Here is a 16,407-nt window from a genome sequence, read left to right as displayed (position 1 = left end):
AAAAGAAGTCTGTGCATACTTTTCGTGATATCTGACACCATAGATAAGCAAAAAATGTCCTCACAAAATCAGCATGTGGCCTGCAGGCTGCAGGCTGTATACCCCTGCATAATAGTTCTCCATAAAGCTGTATTTATCTACTTCTTTTCTGAATTCTTATTCTACTTAAATGAATTTATTTACCAAATATTTAAGCAGATGATATGTGCCAACTACTGTTCTAAGTGAATAAAAGTTGAGTAAGACAGTTAAGGTTACTTGTTTTCTAGAAGCTGGAGCACAAACCAGTAAATAAATGAATTTATCATTTCAGATAGTGACTAGTGCTGTGAAGATAATGAGACAGGAAGATGTGATAGTGTCTAGGGAAAGGAGAAGCTACATACTTTAAAATCTCATAGTTTAGAATTTAATTATGTATTTGTTTTTATGTGGTTATTTTGTAACTCTGGTTAGATTGTAAATTCTTTAAGGGGGAGAATCATATCTTAAACTTTCATGTGGCATAAAGTGCTGGGTTTATAATGGGTGTTTGGTTAATGTTTGGTTGAGAAATTTGTCTTTTTTTTTAAAGTAGAGAAACTGAAAATTTATTAAGTACTGAGCCCTACCTGGTTAACTCTTTGATCTAAGGGTATCTTGTGTACAAAGTACATGCTGGGTTTTGAAATATTTATGTTTATATAAATCTAACTTTCTTTTTCATTTCTGTTGCTTTCTATTCATAAGATAGAACTTTCATGTCCCAAACAATATTTTTCCCATTTGAAATGGCTTAATACAAAGGAAACAAACATTCTCTCTTTATCTACAGAAAAAGCTACTATGCTTAATAAGGTTGATTATTCCTGTGGTTGTTTCTGCTTAATTTGGGTACTAAGTGACTACCTCCATTTCATTAGTGTATGACCATTTTTGCCTTAGTCCTGAAGTTGATCATGCTTGTTACACAGAAGAAACTCCTGGATTCCTATATCATAGTCACCTCTCCTGGCAGTTCAGGATTAAAGTCTATGGCAAGACAATTCATTTAAGATTGAATGTATCTTACACAGCTTTTTAAAACTTAACCAGTGAAATAACCATCTTTATTCGTGGAGAAAACGGAAGCCCTAATACCGTGATGTCATGTTTGATCTCTTATAGATAAACGTTTTGTTCTTTATAAATTGAAAGAGCAGCTTGAGAAGAAAATCCCAAAAGGAATTTCTTTTTGATCATTAAAATGGTGGAAGAAATTTTGATTTGTAATAGTAAGGAACTCTGGTAGGTTAAAATTTGAGGCTTTTGAATTTGACAGTACTTCTGCGATGGTGTGCTTATGGTCACAAAAATATAAAAGTATTGCTCTAACAAAGAGATGAAACAGATAGTTCGAGATGTTAACAATACCAAAATAAGGCAGAGAATTGGAACTTAATGTCTGTAACTTCATCTTCTCAACTACTAGGGTTTTCAGCTTCAAAGATAGGGCCATACATATCTCTTTAAATCCCTGGTAGCATACCAACAACTGATCTAACATCTATTCTTAAGTGCTAATGGTGATAGAGGACTGTAATGCCTAAGATGACATGTGGGTGTCTGAAAATAACCCACAGTAAGTTAGAAAGGAGAGTAAAGAATATTTTGGAGTAATTTTAAATACATACAGTGAATAATTAAACGAGTGTTAAAAGCCAAAGTTTGTTTTTCAAAGGTCATCTTAGAATTGAAAGAGTGTAGGAAATTTTCCCCCCAAATATGACTCTTTGGTATAAAGAGTATTTTGAGTTAAAGGCCCTTAGAGATCAACAGGCATTGGAGGAGGCTTTTCCTCTATCTCTATTACAGACCAGAGGGAGTCATCAAGAAGAACAATTGTTTTTTCTTTCCTGTTACCTCAATTTCTATTGCTGGAAGGAAAGAAGGTCAAGAAGGCGACCATACCTGGCCCAACTCATTTAAAAAATAATGCCTGTTTCTCAGGTTAATTTAATTTCCAAAGAGCATCATTTACAGATCTATCTGTCCCCTCATTCCCCATTTATTCTCCCAAGAATCTATTCATCCTCCCTAGTGTAGGCAGTCCCTGAGTTACAAACATCTGATTGACTACATTCACACTTATAAATGGAGGCTATTACAGGTAATAGGTAAATGTACCTGTTCCAATTTACGTACAGATTCAGCTTAAAAACACACCTACAGAACCTATCTTTTTTTAAAACTTTTTATTTTATTTATTTATTTATTTTATTAAATCATACTGCCTATAATCATTTTTTGCTCCTCAACTGAATTACTGGTATTCCTTCTCTTCCCCTCTCCCCGCGAAAATGAATTTGATTCTCACTGGGATACTGAGCAATCATTTTGTGATTCTCTCTATGTAATAATAAAATTTGCATAGTTTTTCTCATTAATCTGAGGAGGAAAAATTGTGTCTTCACCCCAGCAGAATCAAACCTCTACATTGAGCTCAGTTCTAAAAATTAGATTGCAGATAGCTTTCTTGGTACTCAACAAACACACAAAAAAATCTTTATAATAAAGGGTTTCTTTCTTTTCTTTTTTCTTTTTGAGACAGAGTCTCTGTGTTACCCTGGGTAGAGTGCCATGGTGTCATAGCTTACAGCAACCTCTAACTCATGGACTTAAGTGATCCTTTTGCCTCAGCCTCCCCAATAGCTGGGACTGTAGGCACCCACACCACCAGCACCACAACACTGGGCTTGTTTTTCTGTTTTTAGTAGAGATGGGGTCTCACTCTTACTGAGGCTGATCCACCAGCCTCGGCCTTCCAGAGTGCTAGGATTACAGCTGTGAGCCACTGCTCCTGGCCCCTATAATAAAGTTTATTATTATTATTATTGTTTTGTGCAGAGTCTCCCTATAATACCCTCAGTAGAGCGCTATAGCATCATAGCTCACAGCAACCTCAAAGTCTTGGGCTTAAGCGATTTTCTTGCCTCAGCCTCCCATGTAGCTGGGACTATGGGCACCCGCCACAACACCCAGCTATTTTTTGTTGCAGTTTTCATTGTTTAGCTGGCCTGTACTGGAATTGAACCTGCCAGTCTTAGTGTGTGTGGCTGGCATCCTAACCACTGAGCTATGGGCACCACCTATAATGAAGTTTTTGAATAATTGAACGGGGTGTTCAGCTTGGTTACCCAGTGATTGAATGGCCTTGAATTGTCTTGATTAGTCTTACCAGGTTTTAAAAGTTCTGGGTGAGTACAGGATCTGAAAACTTAGAAGACAGGCCTTTGATTAGCAGTAACTACTTCCTTGGCTGCTGCTGATCTGAATAGGTATTGGGCAGAGATGTCATCCAGAGAAATCAAAGCCTGGATCAGCGGTTGATGTTGATTGCCTTCCTCAAGGTCCTTTCCAACTTGGAAAATACATGGAGGTTATAATAGGGTACTGCCTTATCAGAGCTCTCAGAATTTTTATATTGTGATTGTTCTTTCTTTCTTCTGATCTTCATCTAGACTGTAACCTCTATAAAGGAAAAGAGCAAGCTTACCTTTATTCCCATTGTATTCCTAGTGCCCAACACGGAGCAGGAGCATAGTAGATGCTCAAATATTTGTTCTTTTGAATCACAGGTGGTTTTCTGTGTCATTGTTGCTGCCCTTCTTGAACAGCAAGAAACTTAAAACTGGGCAAATAATTAACCCTTTATTTTTATTGTAATGGCAGATTTGCATTCATTTTCTTTAAAAGAAGGAATAGTCAAATAGGGTCAATACGTTTTTGAGGTAGTGGTGAGACTTTTGAATTATTTGCAATTTAGTTGTACAAATTTGTGGTAGTAGAATAATTGCACAATGTTTATAAAACATTGTATTACCATGTAACATTAGCCATAAGAGAGTTGAATGTTTACATCTTGCTGTTTTTGTTAATTTCTGCCTGATTGAGAAAATTAAAACTTAATTTTCTTACACCAATGACTATTGCTTTGCAATCAGAACTTTAGCATTAGAGTTTATGAGTAAGGCAGCCATTTCTCTTAATTCTTAAGGGGTTGAGACTCTGACATGATACTTTTATAGTTATGTAATACTAATATAATACTGTACTAAGTTATATTTAATGTGGATGATCATAAATGAAGTTTAATAAACTCTGATTGCTTGACAAATGCACAATCTTATTGCTTTTCTAGAGTTAATTTTAATGAAAATATATGGTCACTATACTTACTGGTGTAATATACTCTCATTGTAATGACTATTAGCATTAGATTTGCATAATAAAAACTTACTAAAATGACTTTAATCAGTGCTTTTAATTCAGGGGTGCAACTCTAATAAGATTTTTTGGGGATTATTTTTGTTTCTTGCTTTTGGATTTTTTTTTTAACTCCATCGTAGCTCTGTGGTTTGTACACAGGAGTAAAATCCATAAATGTTTACTTGTATATAGCATGAAAGAGAGATGCACCTACTCATATAAATTACATGCAGATAAAATTTGAAAGCTTGTCCCTGAAAAGCCCCTTCATTTCATTATAAATGAAAATGCATTTTAGGACTGTACAACCATTTTCAAATGTGTTTTAAAGGTCAGTTCACATAAAAATTATTGTGATTTGGGCAGTGCCTGTGGCTCAAAGGAGTAGGGCACTGACCCCATATACCACAGGTGGTGGGTTCAAGCCCAGCCCCAGCCAAAAACGGCAAAAAAAAAAAAAAAACTATTGTGATTTAATTTTGTCAAAAACAGCTGTTTATGATTCTCTGAAATTTTTTCTTTTAGGTGTTATTTTTGTTATTCTCAAGTCCCGTTGTACTTTTCTTTTTTGATATATAAAGATAATTGTGTGGCAGAAATTATTTTTTATATTGAAGATCATTTAATTGTCATTTATACAATGATTTCTTTTTTTGTTTTTGAGACAGAGTCTCACTTAGTCACTCTTGGTAGAGTGCTGTGGCATCATAGTTCACAGCAACCTCAAACTTGGGCTCAAGTGATCCTCTTGCTTCAACCTCCCCCAGTAGCTGGGAGGGTCCCTGTAGCTGGAACTACAGGCACCCACCACAACGCTGGCTATTTTTAGAGACAGGGTCTCATTCTTGCTCAGTTCTAGCTGGTCTAGAACTTCTGATCTCAAGCAGTCCATCCACCTCTGCCTCCCAGAGTGCTGGGATTACAAGTGTGAGCTACTGCACCTGGCCTATACAATGATTTCAGTGCATTTTTAATGTATAGTGGCTAAAAATCACCTCTTCTGAAACTCAGCCTCTTCATACCTGCTTCAAGATTTTCCTTTTCAAGGCTGAGCACAATGGCATATGCCTTAAATCCTACCACTTTGGAGGGTAAGGGGAGGATTGTGTGTAGCAAGGAGTTCGAGACCAGCCTGAGAAAAAGGGAGACCCTATCTCTGCAAAAAATAGAAAAAGTGGCGGAGTGTGGTGTCTGGAACAGGTCTTCTCAGCTACTCAGGTTGAGGCAGGAGGATTGCTTGAGCCCAGGAATTTGAGATGTGGTGATACCATTGCACACTCCAGCCTGGGTGACAGAGCGAGATCCTGTCTCAAAAAAAAGAAAAATTCCTTTTCCATAGACTTTTTTCTTGAGCAGTTGTTACAAAGAAGAGTTCTAAATAATGTTGATACATTTGTAAAATAGGGTATTTAGGAAAGCAGATTTTTTTACACAAGGGAAATGTATGAGAAAAATACCCATATTATATTAAATGTGCACTGTTATATAGGATATACACTCAGGTTGGATGAAATTTATAAATTAAGAAATCAGAAGCAGTGTTTTTGTTTATGGTTCTCTATCACAAGTAATTGGGATAATTTTTTATATGAGTATAATTTTCTATGTGCCTTGAGGTACTCTATTACTCTTGAAGATGCCAGTTAGGAAACAAAAAAAATTCTTTTTTTATTTTTGTTTTTGTTTTTGAGACAGGATCTTGCTCTGTCACTTACCCTAGAGTGCAGTGGCATGATCAGAGTTCACTGTAGCCTCAAACTCCTGGGATCAAGTGATCCTTCACCTCAGCCTCCCAAGTTTGTGTATTACTACTAACTCCGGATTAAAAACACATCTATATCTCCAAAGCAAGAATGAAAATTAAGGGAAGATATGACTTGATTTAGTCAAATTCTCTATGTTAATGTATACATATTTCTAAAATGCTTCAAATCTGTATCTCAACTGAGTACATGTTGCCAGTTTAATCATGGGAGACAGACACAAGAAAAAAAGAATTGCTAGTAATATTTCCACCTGGTTTTGCAAGAAAGAGACTTGAATTTTCTTCTCTTCCCCTCACTGCTCTCTTTTCAGGTATTAACATACTTTTGATCTATATTAAAATACATAGTATGGCGTTAGAGACTTACTAGAACTGGATGGAATTTGAGATACTCTGGTCAAAGCCTTTCATTTTATATACATGAGAGTAATATTTGTTAATGGTTCTACCTGCATTCCAGTTGTTTAGGTTTAAGACTTCCATGTCACCTTGGTCTCTGCCCTCTTTTTCATTCCCATAGTCAAGCAGTTGTCTGATCCCATGATAATCTTTTACAGTCCACAGAGATGTGGTTCAAGTTGTCATTGTCTCTCATCTAGATGTCTGTAGTAACCTCCTTTCTCCCTGTTTCCATCTTTTCTCTCCTACAGTTAATTTTAAACATAGCACACAACCAAAGTTATATCATGACTCTTCCTGGCTCAAAACTTTCCAAGGACTCTCTGTTTCCCCTCCTGGTACAAGTCAAAGTTGTTACGATGGCCTACACAGCCCTACTGATCCGCATACTCTCCATATCCCTCTGACATCATCTCCTACTACTCTCTTCATTCATCCAGCTCCAGATACGCTGACACCCCTGTTGCTCTCCAGTAAGGCAATAAGCCACAAGCACTAGCTCTCCCCTGTCCCTGGAAGGCGTTTTTCCATTGCCCACGTGGTTTATTTCCTCATCCTGCCTTTCAAGATTCTGCTCAGTGAAGCTTATTCTGCCCATTCTATTTGAAATGGAAACATCTGCCTCCTCTACACATTCCTGGCACTCCTGACCTGCTTTAACATGCTCCACTTTCCCTTTTCTCAATAGAATTTAGCACATAACTAACGTAGTCTATGATTTATTATTATCATGGTCTATTTTTCCCACTCAAAATGTGAGTTCCACAGGACAGGGATTCTTATCTGTCTGGTTTAGGAATGTACCCCTAATGCCTAGAGCAGTTTTGTACACATTGCTCAATAAACACCGTGAATGACTGTCATACTCCTGTTCAAACTCAATGCCTATAGACCTATAGAAGAAAGACTACTATCCTTAACACATACAGCATTCAAAGCCCTGTATTATTTGTCCGTAGGCACCTTCCACTTCGTTCGTCATGATCCCTGTACTATGGAGCAATGGTCTCCGACTTTTGTGATATCAGTGAAGGCAATTTTTCTGGGGGGGGGGGATCTGACAGGGCAAACAGGTCAGGCAGTGATGTCGGCAATGGGGAGAAGACATAAAAACAGATGGAGCTTTGCTTACTCACCCCCCCACCTCCTGCTGTGTGCCCCAGTTCCTAACAGGCCATGGACATGTAATAGTTTGCAGCCTGGGGTCAGGGACTATAGCCATAGAAAATGAAAGTGGAAATCCTGTTCACAATGCGTAAACCATGATGCCCTATTTGTGACCCCACTGTTCCCTCTGACTGGGAATATCCATAATACTAGATACATTTCTATTTCTAGGGCTCTTCTTGACTTCAGAGTTTTGGTTGTTTATAAACCAAATGTGGACCCCTGGTCAAAAATAAAACCAAGGTCTTGCTCTGTTGCCAGGCTAGAATATGACAGTGTCATCATGGCTCACAGCAACCCCAAACTCCTGGGCCCAAGTGATCCTCCCGCCTCAGCCTCCCAGTAGTTGGAAATACAGATGTATGCCACCACATGAAGTTAAATTTTACTATTTTTCTTATAGAGACAGGGTCTCTCTCTTGCTCGAACTGGTCTTGAACTCCTGGCCTCAAGTAATCCTCTCACCTCAGCCTCCCAAAGTGCTATAATTACAAGAGTGAGCCACTGCACCTGGCCTGTTTATTTTATGCTTTTTTTTTTTTTTTGCAGTTTTTGACCGGGCCGGGTTTGAACCCACCACGGTATATGGGGCCGGTGCCCTACTCCTTTGAGCCACTGGCGCCGCCCTGTTTATTTTATTCTTAAACAACATTTTAAGGCAGGTGTAGTAGAAAGTAGTAGTTGCTTAAGGAATTGTATAATCTGTCTCAAAAATCCTGGTAGATGTGTGACAGGCACACATACAGGTGGTGGCAGGGTTAGTTTAGGCATTTTTGATACTTTGTCGTTTCTTTTCTGATTTTGCATCACAGGAAATTACATGGTTTGTCATTGTGCATAAAACAATTTTCTGTAACCCATGAGAAAAATTAGAGAGAAAATACCTGGTCGAGAGCGTCTTAGGGTGAATTCATCTTTCTTAAAATGGCTTCAATTCTGATATAAATAATACCTCCTGTTTCCTGGGCTGTAATGATTGATTGGGGTTTGTGTCAGCAGGATGTGATGAAGACATAGTACAGAGATTAGAAGTTTAGACCCCCAAGGGAATCAACGGATTAAAAAAAAAAAAGAGCTCTCTGTTTCTCTCTCTTTTTCTTTCTACACACACACACAACACACACATACACATACAGAGAGAGAGAGAGAGAGAGAGAATGAATATATATAAAATAGTGTATTTGCCCCAGCTGATTTAGGGAGGATGACCTTTAATAGCAGTGGGTTGGTGGTATTTAAGGATAATTCCCTGAGATCCTATGACCAAGGAATTCTCACTTAATAATCATAATGGAAGTTTCCTTGTCAGTTAAAAGACCATATATTTCTTAGTAAAAAGGGACATGAGCATGCATAATCAACTTGATAAACATTATTCAGCTTCTGTTGTAAGAAGTAAATGTATAGGAGAGTTAAATTGTATTCCTAACACAATTTTAAAAAGTCTGTTTCTTTCCTGATCACAACCCCTGTTGGCATCTCAACATATTTTACAATATAATAAAAACTGCATTTGTATGTTATTGTAAAGTCATGAAGTATCTTCTGAATCATGGAAGATTACTAAATTGTTAGGTATTACTTTAATAATGTTGTCGTCTAATTCTTCAAATAGTCGTGCCTATATGTGTTATGTGGTAGTTTTTATTAACCACTGTATTTTATTAAGTAGCAAACATCATTTCCAGTGATTCTCAGTAGTAGAAAACCACATGCAAAAAAAAAAAGTGTTGAGAGTTTTTGAAAAATAGGTGTGTATTAACAGAATCACTAAGTTCAATTTGATTTAAAATATTTATAAAGGTGTCCTTTAAATGTCCAACATATGTACCACTGAGTTCTTAGATGAACCTGTTTTATTATGTTTCATCACTGTTAAACGTAACATTTTTCTTACTGTGCACATTGTTGTTCTATTTCAGTATCCTAAAAACATGATGGTTCATTTCAAAACATCCAAAAATCTTGCAAGGGCTGATGATTTTGTTGTCTCTTTTCTCACATTTGAACACAGGTAGCAATGTTGAATTCAGATCTGACTACGGGACCTTAAGAGCCATATTTAAAAACAAATAGATACTCTCCTCCCCAAACCTTTATTTTTAAATCTTTGAAAGTTGGTTTTTTTTTTCTTTTGTAAAGTATATATTATTTATATGTTTGAACTTTCTAATTCTTTTTACTATTTAAAGTTGATAAAGGAGAATCATTTAATTATTTTTTTTGTTTGATCAATGAGTTTCTCTTATCTGACTGGTATTTCTTTTTGTTTGTTTCCTTTTGGTTTTAATAGAACATTCAAATAAAAACTTTGGCAGATGATGTGGTAAGGTGGTCTTAGCAGTATGTTATTATATTACTTATGCATGTTGCCTTTTTATTAAAATGGGTGGACATTAAAGCATGTAGATATAAAATGTCTGTATGTTTACAATAGAATGGAATTGTGAAAAGACTGGCTTTTCTTTTTTGAATATTAACCCAAACAGTTGTATGAGATCCTAACAAAATTTTGATACTATCATTCTGATATATACCACAACTAAATTAAAAAAAAAATCTCTATATAAATCTAGACTCTGGAAAACACAGATGTTTCCTTTTTTGATATCCAAATAAATTATAACTATATTAAACATTAACATTGGAGGAAATTAGTTTCAAATAGGAAACAAATTCATTACGTTAGGTACTATTAAATTTAAAAGCCTTAAATATTTTCAAGTTGAGTCTATTGTAGTATATCTTATTAAAAATTATGGGCTCAAAATTTAAAGTGCCTTTTTATAGCTGAACTTTTAAACATGGTATTTAAGGCTTGGTGCCCACTCAGTGGTTAGGGCGCCAGACACATACACTGAGGCTGGTGGGTTTGAACCCAGGCCTTGGTAAATAACAATGACAACTACAATAAAAGAAATAGCCCAGGTGTTGTGGCAGGTGCCTGTAGTCCCAGCTACTTGGGAGTCTGAGGCAGGAGAATTGCTTGAGCCCAAAAGTTTGAGGTTGCTGTGACCTATGATGCCACAGCACTCTACCGAGGGCGACATAGTGAGACTGTCTTAAAGAAAAAAAAGGTATTTAAAGTATTGTCAGTTTTTTTTTTCTTTATGACATTATCTACCTACAAATACTGTAAAATAGTGTTAGTTTTGTAAGTAGATATGTGTGTGGCTTAATGTCATTTTCTTACCAAGATATAGCTGAAATCAAAAGCCAATTTTCTAGATAAAAATTAAAAATGTAGTAGAAGATCAAATATATACATAGGTAATGCTACTCAAGAACTAAGCTAGTACTGTGAAAGTAAATATTAAGTGATATCAAGAGAAAGGAAAAGAGATATTTGATTTGATGGTCAATTGCATATTTAAATGTTTTCATGTCCACCACATTTTTTAAATGAAATTTGACTGTTGAATATAAACTCAGCTTATTTGGGATTACTTAATTTATTTTCTTGAGTTGTTTGAAGACATATTACGTGTCTCAATCAACTTAATTTCCCTCAAAGTGTGAAAAGAAAATTTGAAAATATAGTTCAAAACAATTTGAAGAAATGAATCTTAATGCGAAGACTGGAATAGGAACCAGGGGCTTGTATATTTAGGCAAGTCACTTTTTCTGCAAAATGAAGGAATTGAGCTAAATAATTTTTCAAGTTTCTTATCAGCTCTAAAATATTATTAGGTGGTGCCCATAGCTCAGTGAGTAGGGCGCTGGTCACATACACTGAGGCTGGCAGGTTCAAACCTGGCCCTGACCACCTAAAACAATGACAACTGCAACAACAACAAAAAATAGCTGCGCGTTGTGGCAGGTGCCTGTAGTCCCAGCTACTTGGGAGGCAGAGGCAAGAGAATTGCTTAAGCCCAAGAGTTTGAGGTCGCTGTGAGCTGTGACGTCACAGCACACTACTGAGGGCGATATAGTAAAATTATGTCTCAAAAAAAAAATTTATGATTTACATAATATTTTGTAAGCAACCATGTATTCAAATCAATTTTGTAAACCTAAATAAGCTGCTTAAAAGTGTTCATTGTTTCTTTCAAAGTACACCTTTTGGTTAACAAAAAGTGTTCTTTGAATTAATAAAGTGAAAGGTATGTTCTTTTAATGGGGGTCACCATAATTTTACATATGCGGGGGTAATAATTACTGTGATGTTTTTTGTATTGTTGAAATAATTGATACTGACTCTGGTAACGTGATGGTGAAGATGCACTGTCCTCATATCTAATATGTCTGCTTATTTAACGTGAGCTGTGGTATGCATGTGCTTCCTAACAGAAACCAGAATAAAACTGAGCTGCATTCAGTTTTATGTACATGACTGATTTTGGTATTTAATGTTTTATGGTTTCAAATAGAATGGTCTGTTTACCTGCAACTGAAGTCATTAACTCATTTTATGTGAAAGAGCAAGCTAATTATTAGAGATTGTACATGGAATCAATGCAATGGTTCAAAGTCAGTATCCATAAAATGGCAAGTTCTTCCTAATGGTATTTGTAGGAATAAGACATTTCTATTTGTTATATTTCCAGTAAGTGGAAATGGCAATGTTTTTATTTTTGTTTGGCTTCCTCATTGGCCCCACATTTCAGGGGAGAAAAACTTGGAGGAAAATAATAATAGTAACAACAACAGTAATAATAAATAGCAGCTAAGGGCAATAAACATTTCAACTTATTTAAATCTTGCAATAACCTTGTGCCGTAGGTGTGTGGTCCACAGCACTGTTCTATGGCATCTGAGTTGACAGCTGCCCCATCACTCACATCATTGACTGAGCTCTGCTTCCTGTCAGATAAGTGGCAGCATTAGATTCTCATAGGTGGAAACTGTGCATGCGAGGAATCTAGGCCGCGTGCTTCTTATGACAATCTAATGGCTGATATTTGAAGTGGAGATGTAATGCACTTGAATCATCCCCAAACTATCCCCTTCCCCTCCCTGCCCTGGTCCATGGAAAAATTGTCTTCCATGAAACTGGTCCCTAGTGCTAAAAAGGTTGGGGACCATTGGGGTAGGTAATAATATTATCTGTATTTTAGAGATGAGGAAACACTCAGAGAGAGAACCAAGTCACAGGGTTACTCAGTAAATGTCAGAGCCTGCATTCAAATCCAGGTAGTCTGGCTTCAAAGTCCATGTTCGTAACCATTCTACTGCTACACTGACAATTTTTTCATAGATACTTATCACAATTTTTGCCAGTTTGAGGAAGGGAAACATTACCATAATTTTTCCTTAGAATTGGATGCCAGTGGCTCTTTTTATTTTATTTCTCTTTTTTTTCATGGTTCTAAAGTTACCACCAAAGACACATTCTCCCAGCAACAACCAGCAGGACTTTTTTTTTTTTTTTTTTTTTTTTTTTCATTTGCTTACTGTGCAAAACAGAAATGACAAGGGACCAAGGTGTATTTTTGAGGAATACTTTTCAACCCTAGACCTCTGGGGCTGAAGAGCTGCTGCAAGGTTTCAAAATAGTACAATCTCTAACTGGAGCTTGCTGCTTAAAATAACATTTTGTCAAAAGACAATAATGATATATATTATACTAAGTGCCATTTTGATATTTCCATTCTTCATGTTCGTGCTTCTTGATCTTTTTCTTAGTGCTTTTTTTGTTGTTGTTTGCAGCGTGACCGAATTACAAGTTTTAGAAAATCTACTGTCAAAAAAGAAAAACCTCTTATTCAACATCCTATTGATTCTCAAGTTGGGATGAGTGAGTTTCCCGCAGCTCAGCCATTATATGATGAACGATCTTTGAATTTGTCAGAGAAGGAAGTACTGGATCTCTTTGAAAAAATGATGGTAAGTTAGACCCCCCTCATTTTATCATAATTTTAAAATGTGTGTGCTTGGAATAGCCCTAGCTTTTAAGAAGATGTGTTTGTGTGGACTGTGTTTATATCATATAAAGGAGAAAACAGAAACTTGTTGGCACAATAGACTATTTCTCAAAGTATCTGTTTTTTAAGCTAAAACATCCTTACCTGTCTCTCTTTTCCACTATGAGCTCCTAAAAGTAGGGGCAGTTTTATTTAACTTTGTTCTCTAATGTTTATTAGTCTCTGGCACACCGAATCAATTTTTCAATTAACTAATTTGTGTGCCTGTTTTTATAAAGGAAAATAAGCCTAAGTCCACTTTGCTAAAAACAGCACAAAGCCTCTTGTTGTTTATATGAATAGATTTGGGAGAGCAGAGGCTAAGAAACAGTAGAAGGAACAGAGAAATTAATTCATCCAGGTTTTTTTCTATTAGCAACAGTCATACATCTTACATTTTCTAATATGTTTCTTTAAGTTATTTCTTAGGTAATGAATATAATATTTTTAAGTATGTAGTAGTTTATGGTAGGAGAAGGGAAACATGAACCATCAGACTATATTACATCATTGGTTAGTTTGACCAGAGAAGGGATTGGAGATCCTGAGTCATGATTCAATTCATTTAAAATTCTATCACACTTATCACTATAAATTTTTTGTGGATGTCTATTTATCGGTAGTTAGTGTCTATAAGAGTTTCAAAGTTCCCCTTATACCAAAATAAGAGGAGTGAAGAGTCAGAGTGAAATCTAGATCCTTCTACCCTGCCCATTATGGAACACCTTGTTACCACCGCTCTCTCTCCCCTTATAATTTCTTTCCTGCACCTAGAAGAGTTAATAGGCCTTTAATAAATATATTCATTGAATGTTGTTAAAAGTATACAAATAAACATTCCTGGTGGTGCGTATGGCTCAAAGGAGTGGGGCGCCCGTCCCATATACCGGAGGTGGTGGGTTCAAACCCGGCCCCGGCCAAAACTGCAAAAATTAAAAAAAATAAAAAACAAAAAAAAAATTCCCTTTATCTTTAAACTTTGCTTTGACTATTCCTTCTGTCTAGCCACTACTGGCATTTAACATTTCCCCTGAAACAAGTCTTAACATTTTCACTTCCTTCAACTCTTTCTCCTAGTTCTATGGTACACCCTTTCTCCTGTTCCCTGCCATCTTCTTTGAAGCATCTTTCAACAACCTTTTCCCTTGTGAAGTCTGTAATCTGCTGACCTTTCTTGATGATGATAGCACCTGGCTGTCCTTGTGCCATTTTCCCTCGCTATCCATTTTGGTGACTTCAACTACTCTGTTGATAAACCCTTCAATACATTTTTGCTCTTAGTTTCCTGATTTCCTAAACTCTAACTGCATTTGTATATTTAGCTAATTATAGGTATGACTTGTGTGGGTGAGAGGAAACTTCCCCTTTTCCCAAAAAGTTTCCTGAAAGATCAAGTCACAATTAAGGCACTTAAGAGGAAGAGATTTATTTACCAAGCATATGAGAAGAATCTCAGAGTGATTACCCATTATCCCAATGGGATCCAAATATTTTTATACCTTTCTTTTAGAAGGGAGGGGTGAAAGGAATACACATTATTCTGTTTAGGGGCAACAAATGGTTGTTCTGGAAGATGACTGGATGGGAGAAACAGATTGACTAGTAAAGATTCTCTTTGCAAATTAAATTAACCTGAGAGATAGGTATTATATTGAAAATGATTTGGGCCAATCTGGTTGCATTTTTTATCCTGTTTCCTGCAAAATATTGAGATGACAGGGACAGGGAGGGAAGTCAGTTGTTCTTTTCATGAGTTCCTCTGGTTTATGCAGGTAGAGGAAAGCCCTTTCCAAAGGCCTACTGATCTCCAAGTGCCTTTAATTGAAAATGCTCTTTATACCAAGGAACCATATTTTGGGGTGGTATTTCCTGAGCTCCTTCAGACTACACCTTGGACTGTGTCATTCTTTGGAATAGTTCTGCCTCCAAGATCTTTAACTCTGAAATTTTCCTTGGAAGCTAAACAACACATACTACCTTTCCAAGGCCCTTAATTTTATAGAGCATGTATTGTATAGTGGTTAAGAACTCTGTCTTTGCCATTAATCACATCACCTTGTGAAGGTTATGTAAGTTCTCTAGATTTTATTTTCGTTAACTGTACAAAGATATAAGAGGATCTACCTAATATGATTATTTTTAGGATTAAAGGAAATGGCATTACTAGAAAAAGTGCCTGGCATATATGCTTTTTAAAAAATATTAAGGGGGAAAAATAAGAAGGGGTTACAAGTGTTTTTGTTACGTGGATACCTTGTATAATGCTGAAGTCAATGCTTTTAGTATGCCCCTCACCAGAATACTGTTTATGGTCCCCAATAGACCGAAAACAATGATGACAACAAAATCAGAAGCATTCCTTGTGATTATAAACACTTTTAATCTTTCTAATCTTTTAAATCTTTGTCTCTTTACTCAGCAAGAAAACCTTACAGCTTTAAGTTGCTGACCAATTTGGTTATGACTTTTTGCAGTTTAGAAATAGTTATCTGAGTTCATCAGTGCCATTGCTATGTGCAGTTTTCTTAAGTACAATGCTACCAGACCATCTTCTACTCCATTCATTTTCTTAGTCACTTCTAATTGCTTGCCAAATCCCATTGGTTCTGGTTTTGGAGTAACTGTTATATCTTTGTCCTCAGTTATCCTCCAGTTGCTCTTGCCTTAGTTTAGACAATATTCTTCTCTCGTTTTTCTTTATGGCTACTAAAATAGTCTCCTTCCCGATCGTCTTACTTTCTTCAAGGTTTTGCCTATTCTAATCCACTATTTTCCTATTAATGATTCTGACACAAGTTCCTTTTCTGAAGCTTCAAATGGGCTTCTATTTTTTTAGATAATTATTTTATATGTCCCAACTCCATTCCCTCAACTATGCTCCAGATGACTATTTCAGACCTTTACTTTGCTATTGAAGCCTGTGCTGATGATCATGCTGTTTAATTT

The 16,407-nt window shown here is 36.3% G+C and overlaps 1 protein-coding gene across 2 annotated transcripts in view; it reads left to right on the top strand.

The window, feature by feature from the left end:
• The window catches only part of DIAPH2 (diaphanous related formin 2), a 909,107-nt gene that overhangs the window by 49,743 nt on the left and 842,957 nt on the right, over positions 1-16,407 (top strand). Inside the window, exons 2-3 of one of the 2 annotated variants that reach the window (XM_003799864.3) lie at positions 9,852-9,884; positions 13,208-13,384. In XM_003799864.3, the coding sequence (XP_003799912.1) occupies positions 9,852-9,884; positions 13,208-13,384 (210 nt within the window). The remainder of the gene's footprint in view (positions 1-9,851; positions 9,885-13,207; positions 13,385-16,407) is intronic. The other variant, XM_023519127.1, reaches the window with a different exon arrangement.

The sequence above is a fragment of the Otolemur garnettii genome, unplaced genomic scaffold (assembly GCF_000181295.1).
Source record: "Otolemur garnettii isolate 467f Iridium unplaced genomic scaffold, OtoGar3 scaffold00157, whole genome shotgun sequence".
Lineage (NCBI taxonomy): Eukaryota > Metazoa > Chordata > Mammalia > Primates > Galagidae > Otolemur > Otolemur garnettii.
This window is presented reverse-complemented; position numbering and strand designations above follow the sequence as displayed.